The sequence below is a fragment of the Miscanthus floridulus genome, chromosome 8 (genome assembly GCF_019320115.1).
Source record: "Miscanthus floridulus cultivar M001 chromosome 8, ASM1932011v1, whole genome shotgun sequence".
NCBI lineage: Eukaryota > Viridiplantae > Streptophyta > Magnoliopsida > Poales > Poaceae > Miscanthus > Miscanthus floridulus.
In genome coordinates, this window is record NC_089587.1 from 37,410,779 (window position 1) to 37,424,282 (window position 13,504).

At 44.6% G+C, this 13,504-nt stretch overlaps 1 protein-coding gene across 1 annotated transcript; it reads right to left on the reverse strand.

Moving 5' to 3' along the window:
• Positions 1–287: 287 nt before the first annotated feature.
• LOC136471643 (transcription factor GTE4-like) lies at positions 288–7,703 on the reverse strand. The gene is made up of 5 exons (XM_066469390.1): positions 5,702–7,703; positions 5,567–5,606; positions 5,360–5,482; positions 5,154–5,216; positions 288–737 (listed from the first exon to the last, which is right to left on the reverse strand). Exons 1-4 carry the CDS (start codon positions 7,586–7,588, stop codon positions 5,161–5,163), a joined length of 2,106 nt encoding a protein of 701 aa, XP_066325487.1. The 5' UTR covers positions 7,589–7,703; the 3' UTR covers positions 288–737; positions 5,154–5,160.
• Positions 7,704–13,504: the final 5,801 nt, after the last annotated feature.

Genomic DNA, 13,504 nt, shown 5'->3' on the forward strand with positions numbered 1-13,504 from the left:
AACTTCGGTTCTTTGATGCTTCTGTCGTCAAACTCTTAATTTTGCTAAGCATATGTCCACATTCCAAGCAATTCATGCATACAACTCAACAACATAGGGCAGTCCAAGTGTCGGTATACTTCCGTTGAAACTTCAGATTTCAAGAATCAAATAAGATAGAAGTAAAGATCTCACACCATATATCTTCTCAGCCTCATGCACAAAATTTCAAATGCACCAGATACATAAAAGCCTAATAACATAGTACACCACGGGCGGAGATCTCAAGGACTGATGAGTCTCTTGGATTTTTGAATCACAGCAGATAAAGAGCTCTAACTATGCAACTATGGGCAAAAAATAAGCCTGTTTGTTTGGTTCCTTACATCAATTTTCCTACTTCAGTGCCAGATACATTTTGAGGCGGCCACATACAAACCCAAAAGAAACATGCTCATCAGTATATGGGATAGAGGCAAGAACTAATGCCAAACCAGCCTTTTGTCAAATTCTAGCCAATAAAAGTCAAAATATGCTTGGCAGGATGGATGGAGGAAGGCCCGCCTTACACCAGCACACAAGCAGTCAGTAAACACCCAGATCAAAAACATTACCTTTTTCTTGTCTTCCATTGACAACCTAGCATTAGCAACTACCTAGGAGCTTTCCTAAGCAAGAAGATAAACATGTACAATCTAACTAGGAATTGTCATGCTGAATACAATTCTTGAGTTAGTCAACTTGACGAACTTCAGAACCTGCAAAACCAGCATAAAGTATTTGTGGTTACAGTTGGAATCAACTCATGAAAATAACACAAACAGTTCAATAGAGCAAGCAGGACTAGATTATCACAGTCCTGGAACACAAATAACTCAAGAAAATTTTACATTAACAATGGAATACTAGCAAAAAGATGTGACAATACAAACAGGAAATAGTTGTGTATTTGCCACTGCTTGAACCTAATGCAGGCTTCTACTCCCTTTGTTCAGAATTAGATGGTGTATTTTCCCTGGGCAAAAAACAATCAACGAGGTAGCTAAATTGACTAAAGTGTCCTTAGTTATTCCTAATTACCATCAGCCAAACAGGGGGTATGCACTAGTTGCATGCACACATGCATGCGTACTGCCCGGTAGCAACAAATTGCTTTCTAGTAGTATTAAATCAATGTTGTGAGCAGGAAGTAAATAGGGGTGTTTTGGTAGAAAGCATTTAAAACTACGCACTATATTTGCGCAACCAAGGAAGAAGCACACCCAGTAAAATCAAACAGATGGAGTATTATACTCCTAGATAGGCCTGGGCAAAAAAATCAAAGATCGAAGACCGAACCCAAACAGACAGAAAATTCAGTCATCGGTTCCTTTGGTTGCCCTGTGCTGAAAACAGGGCATTTTTTTTCCTCGAACAAAAACCAGACATTATATCAGGTACTCAGTCTTTGTTCAGGTAACCGATATGACCGAATAGGCAATGGCCCACTAGAATCGGCCCAGTGCCCCAGACGGCTAGACCACCAGCCCTGCCTCATATATAAGCGCACGCTCCTTTACTGGAACTCTGGAAAACTCTGACTCCAAGTCCGCCTAACCCTAGCCGCCACCACACCAACTAACTGAGCAGCAGGCACCAGCAAAGCAAAGCGCAGGCGCAGTTGCCGCCCACCAGTCACTGCCACAGATCCACGGGTGCCAGGGCCCTCAACACTCCGTCTGGGTGTTGCACATTTGCGCTCCACATGCAGGCATCGACCGCGAGCGGCAAGTCCGGGTGCTGTGCTGCCAGATCCTGAAGGAAGGAGTGAGGGAGGAAAACTGGAAGAAGACTGGAAGAAGAAAAGAAGGTATGTGGAAGCTCCATGTAAACTATTTGTGCAATAGAATATTTTGCAGGGAAGTCTAAGTAACACTATTGAGTCCAAGAAAAAACAGATCCTGAAAAGGCAATGATATGCCACAAATCCATGCTCAATCGATTGAAATTCCAAAACGGGAACCTTCACATAACAATAGCATTTGAAGATTTGTGTAAAACAAAGCAGAGCTACTAGCTCAAAATCCCTGTGCAGATAGGCTCCATGAATCATTTTAATGCACAGATACTCAATGAATGAAGCATAGGTCATGGGGCATGGAGATTATCATATAAAACAAGCAATGCCAAAGAATCTGACAAACTACTTGGATAACCTTTTGTGCATGGATAAATTGTGGTGAGTAATCAGCATTTTTTTAGATGTACTTGGAGCGTGAGATGTGACAATTAACTTCTATTTAGTATAGACCCACTTCTTTCCTAACTAAAAATTCGACTAACCTAAAATGGACAACACAAGTGGTCCACAGGCCACAAGGGGATAAACCCCTCAATAGATAAATTGTCCGTAGAGAAAGAAAGGGGCTATTCAATATGACAAAATTAATTATTCATTCTCAGGAAAATTGCACAAAGAATTATAGCAAGTGCCAAGATATAATTGAAGATGAAACCTAATAAGCTTATATGACAGTTCGGGTACCAGATTGAATAGTTGATTTTTATATAAAATATCAAATACGTTGTTTCTTCCTTTCGAAAGAACAGGTGGTGCAAAAATAAGAGAAGCAACTTTGCAGACACTGATCACCTAATCAGTTCCTCTACAACACTTATACTTGTTGAGTTATATAACACTAACAACTAGCAATATGATACTACTCTCACGAAAATAGGAAGGACCTCTCTAACTCACTAACAGAAAGGACAAAAGGATCAAATCCCATATTAAGGGCACACAACAAAATCATTATGTAATGACGCTAATTATGCCTTGTTAATGGGGGCATCTGGTTAAAACAAATAAACCAAGTGTCTTGATTCAAAGCAAAATTGGATTTTTTTTTGTCACAAACATTTGTTGAAAGTAATGGCTTGATAATGAAAACACATAAATATCCACTAAGGGTGTGTTTGGTTGAGCTGTGGCTGTGGGAAAAAGCTGCTGTGGGCTGTGAGCTGTGAAAAAGCTGCTGTGGGCTGTGAGCTGTAGAAAAGCTGAAAGCTGTTTGGTTAAACAAGTATAAAATATATCTTCTATCTTTATCTCTCTTGAAACAACTATGGAAGAGCTTTTTATTCCACCAATTTCGAAAAGCAGAAAGTCAAAAGCCAAAAGCAGGGTCAAACCAGCTTTCAAAATTGTACTACAGAAAAGCAGCTGCTTCTGAAAAAGCCACCTGAAAAAGCAGCCCCTTTGGTTGGGCTTTTGGCTTTTGGGGCCAAAAGCCAAAGCCAAAAGCCCAACCAAACGGACCCTAAATGTCTCTTTAGATTGAGGAAATAATAAACAGTGACACTCCTGTTCCTTTACCATAATAGACCATGACATTTCTTATCGTCTTCCTTTACCATAAGATGACACTCCTGTTCCTTTCCAAAAACATATCTGCCAATTTCTAATATATATAGAAGCATAATCAATGGAAACTAATCTTTTCCTAAAAAGATCTAAAACATCTGAAATCCAGCACCATAACATTTCGTTTGTGCCATGGTTAGATGTGGGTCATATTCAAGCTGCAAGGTAGCAATCCAAGATGGAAGCCATAATTGAATGCCTGGGTGATGGATAAAGGCAGCTGGGTAAGATTCCAGTGCCACAACGTGCTAGAGGAAGCTGACAAGGCTCTAAGACAACTGGTAGCATAAGGTGAGAAGCAAAACAATAAACACCCTGTCCGCTTGATCGTTTCTGTGGCTTATAAGCCGGCTGATGTTGTTTTGTTGTGAGAGAAAAACACTGTATCATGGCTGATAAGCATGGCTGATACGATCAAGCGAACAGGGTGAAAGTAATTTTAAACTTATTATCGTGACTCAGTGCAGGACAAACAGTTCAAAGTAAAGATCTGAATGTGACACCACAGAAATCGGAGTGGCCTTGTTTAGGACAGCAAATATCTACTTTTCCACCTTGTTTCATACCAAGCTCACCAAGTGTGTCCAGATAGGACATGGTCTTGTGGATCATTGCCACCAAGTTATAAGTGAGGCCTGGCCATGTATATGCCACTCAACCTTGATCAGTTGGTTTGCTTCTTCCTCATGCCATCAAGACAAGACTAACAAAGAGGCCATGTGGCTGAACCCTGGGAAGACTTAAGAACAACAGGAAATCTAAAACCTTGTCCTATTTCATCCAGCAACCATGAAGGTAGTCAACCATGGCTTTATTAAAATACAAACTGCATTTCATGAAATGTTTAGAGCAAAGAAGTGAGAACTACTTTCCTACCATATTGTCTACTATTTCTATTTAGAAATTTCAAGTCCTGTGCTGGGAGCAAAAGTAACTCAGAAAATATGGAAGCATAAATACAGGTCATGAAATCAAGGTTCATATCAGGGTTTCTTTTCCTTGTACTGATTTTGAAAATAACCATCAGGTTGACCTCATAGCTGGCAATATGCTCTCCAGTATATTCATATCAGATGCTATGGCCTTATGATTGGTCAGTTTAACTATGCAAGGGTAAGTGAACAGATGCCAGCTATAACTTCTTTTACAAAACATTGTATTATACTGTAAATATTTCCAGCATGCATGCTGGTATAAAATAAGGTTAGGTTTAACTTTTGGTATAAAAAAAACGGATTTTCCCAATGTAAGAGACCAAAGATGTGAATGATTGCACTTTCCATAACAACAACAACAAGTCAAATCCCAACCAAATTGGGGTAGGCTAGAGCTGAAACCCAACATAAGCCACCAACTAAAACAAAAGAGAAAGAGAAAAGTAGAAAACGAATATATGTGGTTTAGGACTTCAGGTTAAGGATGCTTAGTTGCACCAGCTTTGAGTTTTGACATTTCCAGAATAATGATTAAACAGATCTAGAGTTCAGGGTTTAAACTAAACCAGCGCCAAAGTTGAGGGCCAAAAGTAACCATTCACCTAAATAACACATACTGCTCTTGAAGTTCTTGGAAATAATATGTAATTTACATGAAAACAATATCATTTGATTAAAAATCAATAAAATTGAACAAAAGAACTCTACTGAAAGGAAATAGTAAAATGCAAATTAATGTCCATGCAATAAACCACAGTTATTCACAAAGCAATCAACAACACAGTTGGCTGGCTACAGTAGCAAAAAAAGGGAACACAGTATTCTGATGAAGTTACCTATATTTCAAGATGAATTGGCCGCACTCGGCCCATCTGTAGAAGAACTATCACTGTCTGAGTCTGCCAGAAAAAAAAAGAATGTTAAATGATTTGGATATGATACAATAGGAAATTTTCTCAATGGTCCATATACTAATTTAAAGTACCAAAGAAGTTAATATTAAACAAAGGGCAAAAGCAAATATGAAAGGACGAAATATTACCACTAGAAGATGACCCTGAATCGCTGCTAGAGCTGCTTGAACTGCTTGAACTAATTGCATTTTGTCCATTATTATTAGCTTGATCTGGCGCAGAAGATGTCAATTGCTCGCCCACTGTCAAATCTTTGGTACACAAAAAAAAAATTACCATCTTGCTTACAATGTGGTTTTAAAATGATTATACAAAATATAGCAAACCTATCTTACTTTGCTTCGGAGATTTTTTACAAACATTAGGCTCTTGAGTCTGCAATGAGATGAGATTGTAACATTCAGCACCAATGATAGCTTTGAATACAATTATACTACTGCATATACTTAATAATGATTGAATGCTCATACTGGTATTTGTTGCACAGAATCCTGTGCACGCAACTCTGCATCTTGTCTCGCAAGCAATGCACGCTCTGCCCTTCGCTTTTGCTTGCTCAGGTTCTTCTTGTAATTAGCCACAAACCTATCAAGTTCCCAAAGTGTCTCAGCATCCATGCTATCAATTTCAACCTCAATCTCATCATCATGCTGCATAACTGACAAATTCTTGTTCTTAATGAGCTGCACAACTGCGTCAAGCTTCTCTGGTGGCAAGTTTTGGAGGTTATCACTAAGTTTACGCTTCTCATCCATTGTCATGTTTCTCTTATTCGGATCCTTTGCCCTTGGTTTCTTCATTGATGGTGTGCGGGCACTGTAAGTGGGAGTATGGCTTATGGGCCGTGAATTGGAGTCCAACGGCACATGGTGTTTTACAGAATTTGACCTCTCAAGGAAACGCAAGTCAATAGGGGGTGGTGGAAACTTCTTTGGCAGTGGAGGACATGATGCAAGATAATCAACCTTGGCTTCGATCTCTGGCCACTGTGCCTCAAAGATTCCTAACAACTGTCCAGCCATGAAATGAACATCCTGCCCCTTGGGGTTATATGTCATGGCATTCTGAAAAGTGAGCCGCACATCCTCAGCAAACTCCTTTGGGTTCCGGTACTGCCCATGGCTGAGTCGTCCTCTTATCGTTCCAAGATCCATCGGGTGCTGGATGATTACAAAATAGTCATGCAAACCAAGTGCAACTGGATCAACAGGCTTGTTGAACACCCATGCAAATTTGTGCTTCATTAGCCGACTCAAGAGAGACGAAGATTTCTTGAATGCGTGAGAGTATAGCCTCCGCTCAGCGTCAAAGTCTGCACCATGAGATTCTAAGGTCCAGCGCTTCTTCTTGTGGTGCTTCGATTTCTTGCGTCCATGAGGATCTGCAGGTGGGAACTTATCCTTGGCAAGCAAAAATTCTGAGTTTCGGTACAACTGATTTGCCTTAGGTGTCCACTTGTCCTTCTCATAGGCTTCTGTGTGAACCACTGACACAGTTAGTGGTGCCCGCTGCAGCAGCGAGCGGGCAGGGGCAAACATATCCCGGTCAGGTAAGGGCGTCACCGGACCTGTTGGCGAAAACTGTGATCGCATGGACCCAGCATCCACCACATGTAATGGCAGCAGCACCATAGCCTGGGGCAAGGCCATTGAATCCTCTTGCGCCAAGGCGTCAGCAGCCACCTTCAACCGCTTGGAGAGCACACGCACCTGGTCAAGCTCTGACGCAAGCTGCCGCCGCAGCTCACTCCTGGCCCTGCGCTTCTGCGCCTTCTCAGCAGCGACAACCGCCCAGCCGTTGCCATGGCCATTGGGAACAGCACTCCCGTCCCGGTTAAGCCCCGGGGAAATGTCGCCTGAGGCGGGAGTGTATTCCCCTGTCAACGCCGGTGCGGGAGGCGGAGCAGGAACAGGAGAAGAGGAAATGTCACCCGAGGCGGGAGTGTGTTCCACAGGCAACGCCAGAGCGGGAGGCGGAGCAGGAACAGGAGAAGAGGAGATCGGGGCCGCCAGGGCGGGGAGCGGAGGGGGAGCGGAACTCGGCGTCGCCGGATCGGGGAACGGAGGCTGAGTGGAACTTTGAGCCGCCGGATCGGGCCGCGCAGCGGCCCCAGCCTCCGGGCAGCGAATGGACCGACGAACCGAGGATAGGGTTTCCGAGAGGGGATTCGGATTGGGGGCGGGTTCCAGAGGAGGGGGTTTAGGATTTTTGCGAGGGTGCTTGCGGGAGTACACCTTGATCTCCGACGCCCACCTCGATCTGGGTGGGGCGGAGGGGGTGGCGGAGGCGGCGACCGGCGCGGGGCCCGCTGCCGCCTCCTGCCCGCCGTCGGCATTGCCGGGCGGGGTCGATGCCATGCATAAACCCTGATTCCGGACCCCACCGGATTGGGTGGGATTCGGGAGCGGGCGGCGAGGGTTTCGCGAAGAACCCTAGGAAAGTTTCATATTTTTTGCAGTGGCGCGACCGTGCGGTCAGTGGGCGGGTGGCGGCGCCAGGCGCGCGTCGGTTTTGGCCGACGGCACGGCTCGGAGAGGGAAGTGCCGCAGTAGGGAAGGCGGACGTGTAATCCTGGCCGTTGGAAACATGGAATCCAATGGGTATCCGCACGTGTCCCATGGCCGCGGCCACCGGCCAGATTAGAAATTTGGAGACCCGTTCCGAAAACAAAGCTCGCTCGAACACCCTCCCGTATAATAACGAGGAGTGACACATTAAAATGGCTTCTTTTGAGATTTATAAATGTCTTTTATATATTTTCTAAATTTTACGCACCTGACTAATTGACCGAAATATGGCTTTGATCTATGGCCGAGCTCAACCGAGCCACTCATCTCTTGCAAGGATCCTCTAGTTAACTAGGTAATTTACCTTGCACGTGGTTGCGTTGGCCTCCACAAAAAAACCGTAAGCCGTAGGTAAGACGCCTGAGTCCACGTTGGTGGGCATCTGTCGATACAGAATTTTGTCCTGTGCCGAGGACACACGCAGCAAGTCGGAAGGGTCCGTTTGATGGAGCAGATCCGCCTAGCTTCAGCGTAGGGGTGGTGGATCCTGCGTAATCCTCCCGAGGCGTGCTAGCCAATTTGACCCTGCAATTGACAAGGAGATAAAATTCATTAGTAGTTAAGGGCGGAACTTGCCGGTGTTGCCAGACAGTCCCGAATATACGGCTGTGAAAGCCGATATGAAAGAAAATCGGCTAAATAGCCGATTCCAGTATATTCATGAGAATAAGTCAGTTAGAGCTCATGGGGTCGTGTGAGGAGAATCAGTTATCATTCAGGATAAACATCATTTAAATGAATATTAATCAATGGCAATAAGATATCAATGATGATCGGTCCATACTGAGCCAATGATTACGAGTAACCGAACTCCTTTTTACATAAAGAAACAATTCAACATCACTTAATCATTTAATAAAGATAAATCTAATGAACATGTTAGATCTCATCTATCGCCATGACCAGTGGGGCATGAGGCAGAATCATGCAGGCCGTAGAAACAACAATAGACTTGACGACCCTAACTCATTACTAATATCAGTGGGGCATGAGGCAGAATCATGCAGACCGTAATACAATAACAAGATCATGGGGCTAACACATTTTTCAACTTATCTCTACTTTAACAATCTCGTGACGTGAACTGTTCGTGAAAGCATTTGATATCGGCTAAACAGCCGATTCAGGCATAGCGCACCGTTAAGATCATATCTTCTCAGGAACGGGTCTATCAACAAACGATCCCCACTCCACGGTGCCAACAGTGGGGTGAGAGGCAGAATCCCACAGGCCGTGATGATGGGTCATAAAATGGTTCTCGCTAACCGATAGATCTACTCAAGATCAAACGTGTCTTAACCGCACGCTATGCACGATTAAGATTGACGCAAAACAGCCGATAAAAACATAACTCATCGCTTAAGATGTAGATTAGATCAGTTTTAGATTAGCAAACGATGAGTTAAACAAGATATAAGGCCGATCCAGATCAATCTCAATCGGGCAGAGTGATATTGCTGTAATTAGATAAACAATGAAAGCAATAAACAATATCGGTAACTTAATGAATCTACCAAAGACTGCCACTCTAAGATAGAGCTGATAACTTGACCTTGATCCAATTCAAGCAGTGGGGTATGAGGCAGAATCACACAGACCATACTTGAATTAGGCAAGAGTTGATAACTAGCTTATACCAGAGCCATAGTGGGGGTCGACCGGATCGATGCAGCCATACGAACAGAGGTATAAACTATGATGGTACTTACAACAAGCAGTGGTGGTCGACCGGATCGATGCAGCCGTACTTGCCGAAGAACTTGCCAAGATCTACTCTACTCCTACTCCTAAGGGGTGGCCAGAGCCAAAAAAAAAGTAATTGGCTTGTATTTGATTGATTGGTTTCTCTTACAATAGCCGGGGTTTGGTATTTATACCCGGAGCCTAAAACGAACCCTACTCGAGTACGACTTAATACAATCTTTGGTATGAAGTAAATATTCCTATCTTAAGATAACTTGGACTCTAATTTTTTCTCTTTTGTAGAGTCCGACATGTATCTTCTCGATGCCAATCATATCATGTCATCGTTATCTGTTGACGTCATTCAGAAAGAATCGATCCAGTGTCACATTTGATCCAGCAGATATCAATCTTTACTCCATCGACTCCTTGGTTGGCATAATTCTGGAAGCCTATGAATTTCTAAAATCCTTCTTCCAAATTCTGGTGTAAACACATGCCCCCTAATTTTTGGATAAAAGTAATTTTATTCCAAAATTATCATGTCTGCATCCCTGATTGGTCCACTGTCATGGGTAGAGAACCTCGATCTGGGGTCCACTGTTTGTCGCCGCTTGCGTCCATTCACGAGCCTATGCCTCAAAACTTTTTACAAGAGCATCACTGTTTCACGGGCGTTTGGATTCATTTTCCCGGGCCAGCTATAAAATGCTTATCCGATCCTGGCGAGAGCAACTCAGCCCTTTAGCCATGTTTTCCTTCCATCCATCTTTTCGAGTGCTCGCAACTCCGCTGGACCCTCCATGGCCTATCCTTTTGTTATGATAATCTCAAGCGGTTAGAAGAATTCTTGTGCATGGGGTGATTGTGTCACTTATTCTAGCGCTTCGTTGAGCAAGAAGACCAGCCATCGAGGTTAGAAGAACTCTTGTGATATCACCTGAGTCTTTTCTCCATACTCACAAAGCTATTTTAGTGTTTTGTGAAGGCTAGAATATGTGGACACTTTCCCCTTGTTTGTTCCATCAAATGCCTATTAGGAAAGCCACAAGCTTCTTTCCAGTGGTCTTCCAGTCACCGAGGAATTAGCTAGGTATCTGTTAGGCAGGCGGCTCTTGCCTTTCTCTTGCACAATCTTATCAATGGACCGACATGCCTTGGTTCACGATGACCCTCGGCCTTATGGGGATCTAGACTCCCTTCAATCCAAAGAAGTCTTGGTGGGTAGATCTCTAGTCAATGTAGATTCTCTGTATTGTCTCACGATGCTTCATAATTTGGGGAAACGATAAGTTCAAATTTGTTACCCTTCCGTTATTCGTCCCCTGAATTCCTGGAGTGCCGATCCATTTCCATTTCTGATTTCAATTTTAGATCTCCTGTGAAACTGATTTTGCCTTTCCGGGCTATATATGCGGGCCACGGCTGTGGACCGGAGAACAACTCGCTTCGTCTCAAACCTTCTGTGTCCTTAGTATAGCCCCTGCCTTTTCCGTAGATCTGATACTATGGAGAACAGCAAGAAGTCCACTGAGGAGGTCTTCACCGGATCTGCATCATCACGCCAGCGTCTTCGCCGTCAAGAAGGTACAACCCAGGATGCTCCTACCACTCCAGAGCAGAGGGCCGACCCTATTCAGCCTTTGGGGTTCCTTGTAGCACCAACTCGTCACCCGCTCCCCTACTATCAGAGGAGGCAGATCGATAATGACGGCCTTCTTGCCGCCATTGACCATCATGGCCAGGGTCTTGCCGAATGTCTCTCTCTTGCGGAATCGTCCCTAGCCATGGCTCAATGCCGATCGCCTCCTATGGCTGATTCTGTGGGGGATAAATTGGCTAAAGCCGAGGCCAGAATCGTAGGTGAGACATCATAACCTTTGCTTCTTCTTTATTTCATCTTCAAGACTCTGATCATTTCCTTTTTGAACCATTTTAGATCTGTCTGCTCAACTAGAGAGCCTCCAATCAGCTGCAGACCACGCAGCGGGATCCGTCAATGCCAGGGGCGCCGTTTTGGTGGTTTGTTTGCATGACATCCCGAACCGTGTCAGGGAGGTTGCTCTTCATGGCGTTCGCCATGGTGCCGCCACGGCGTTGGCTACTACACAAGCCCATTTTGGCTACAATCTTCGGCTTCTTCCTCATGGTTTTCCAAACATAGTGCACCCTGAGGATCATGAGCGCTTGGTTGAGGATTTTCTTAGCGCCGCCAATTATGTGGCCTTCAACACCCTGGCCGATGACATAGTATGCAAAGTGTTTTCTGGCCCATGACTTCTAATAGGCAACATTTAGCAAAAAAATTCTTCAGTCTTGAGCGATTTCCCTTTTGTTTTTGTGCTTCATACCATACGTATCGCTCTGTCTATATAATCGATAAGCATTGTACCGGCTTTCACCCCTTTGGGTCTACTTTTGCGCTAGCGACGATACCCTCCTGGTATCGGCCATTAGAGCTGACGACCGAGCAAATCGGTTATTAAGTATCAATCCAAATGCTAGGGTAATACTCCTTCAAATATTCCCCGTTTGACTGCTCTACCAAATTCTCCTTCTCTTCTTAGTACCTCCAAAATACAAGTGTTGCCAAGCGCATATTTGATCCGATAAGGTTTTTCCTAGTTGGGTGACCTTTCGTCGAACCTGCTGTTCCCTGACCCGATCGGCGATTTTCCTTTCCAGACTAAGTCTCATTCAGAAAATTGCTTAACCCTGACCTCTTAATCATAATATCTTGCAATCCTCAGTTTATTGGCTTCAATATTTTTCAAGAGCATGAAGCCGAAGGCAACCCAAGTCTTTAAAGCCATTCATCACAAAATTCTGGTAGACTTTGGCTTGATAAATCCTTTTGCGACATGACACGCCTTGATCCAGTTTGAACTTCCCAAAGAAAGACTACGCTGTGTCCATGCACAAGTTCATAAGGCGATCACATTAGCTCCTTCGTTCTTGGTCACCAAGGGCGACCTTTTCTCAGCCCTCCTTAGAGTCGTCGTCTCCCTTTTCGACTAAGGGGCATTTGAACAGGCAAGAGGTTTAAAGAACCACTATAGTCAACTAAGCACGTCCGCTTCGGCTAAAGAGCTGATCCTTTGAGAATAGCCAATTTTAGACTTCCGATCTTAATCCCACTCAAGTCTAAAATCATGGCCTTCATTAAGGGAGCCCCTCGATCTTCTATCCTCAGTCATCTGGTACCGTATTTTCTTCGACACTGGTGAAGCGACGCTTCGCCTCCTATTAATTATGGTTGCCTTTTGCGTGTCCCGAGGCGTCCGTCCCTTCGCTTCATATCTTCAAATACCAGCCGATGTCTTTCGCCTCAAACACATCTCCATCCGCAACTGTCTTTGCTCTTCTCCGCCTACCGAAACCCTATAGCGGTTAGATCCAATCATTCTTCATGGCCGACGAAGATAACCGAGGCAAGTGCACGGCGGAGGAAATCCCAGAAGAAAACATGTCAATGAATCAGCGCCTCCGGCGCATGAGGTGAGATTGACATTTCTTGTTCATGATGATGAACAGTTCTGATCTGCCTACAGGTTTGTTGTGAATGACAGTCTCCGTCCTCTTCCCAAGGCCGGCGGGCCCTCTGACGCCGCATCTTCTGTGCCGGCCTCGTCGTCGGATTCTTCCGATTCCTACAACACCGACGACTCCCGGCGCTATCTTCATTAGTGGAGGATGGCTCAAAACCGTTACTCCGAGGTGACTTGGGAGAACGGCTAACTGAAGATTCGCCTCGGGGTTTCCCAGGCCGCCCTTCATGTAGCTGAGGAGGGGGCCAGCGTCGTCCGAGCGCGGCTGGCCGAATCCGACGCCATGGTGGCGGGTAAGATGAATCCCATGAAGGCTTTTTACTCTGACTTCTATTATCTTCATCTTGACCGTCTTGTTGTTCTCGTGATTGTCAGCCCTGACAGCACAGTTGGAATCTCTCCAACTGGCAGCGAATACGGCCATAGACGCTATCAATGCCCAGGGTTCCTCCATCGACGTTCGTTTCCAAGACAT

Coding starts and splice junctions, on each gene's coding strand:
- LOC136471643 (XM_066469390.1), bottom strand. CDS start 7,588: ATGGCATCGACCCCGCCCGGCAATGCCGACGGCGGGCAGGAGGCGGCA. Junction 5,483..5,566: donor TAAAAAATCTCCGAAGCAAA/GTAAGATAGGTT, acceptor TGTGTACCAAAG/ATTTGACAGTGGGCGAGCAA. Junction 5,217..5,359: donor TTCAGGGTCATCTTCTAGTG/GTAATATTTCGT, acceptor TTTTTCTGGCAG/ACTCAGACAGTGATAGTTCT.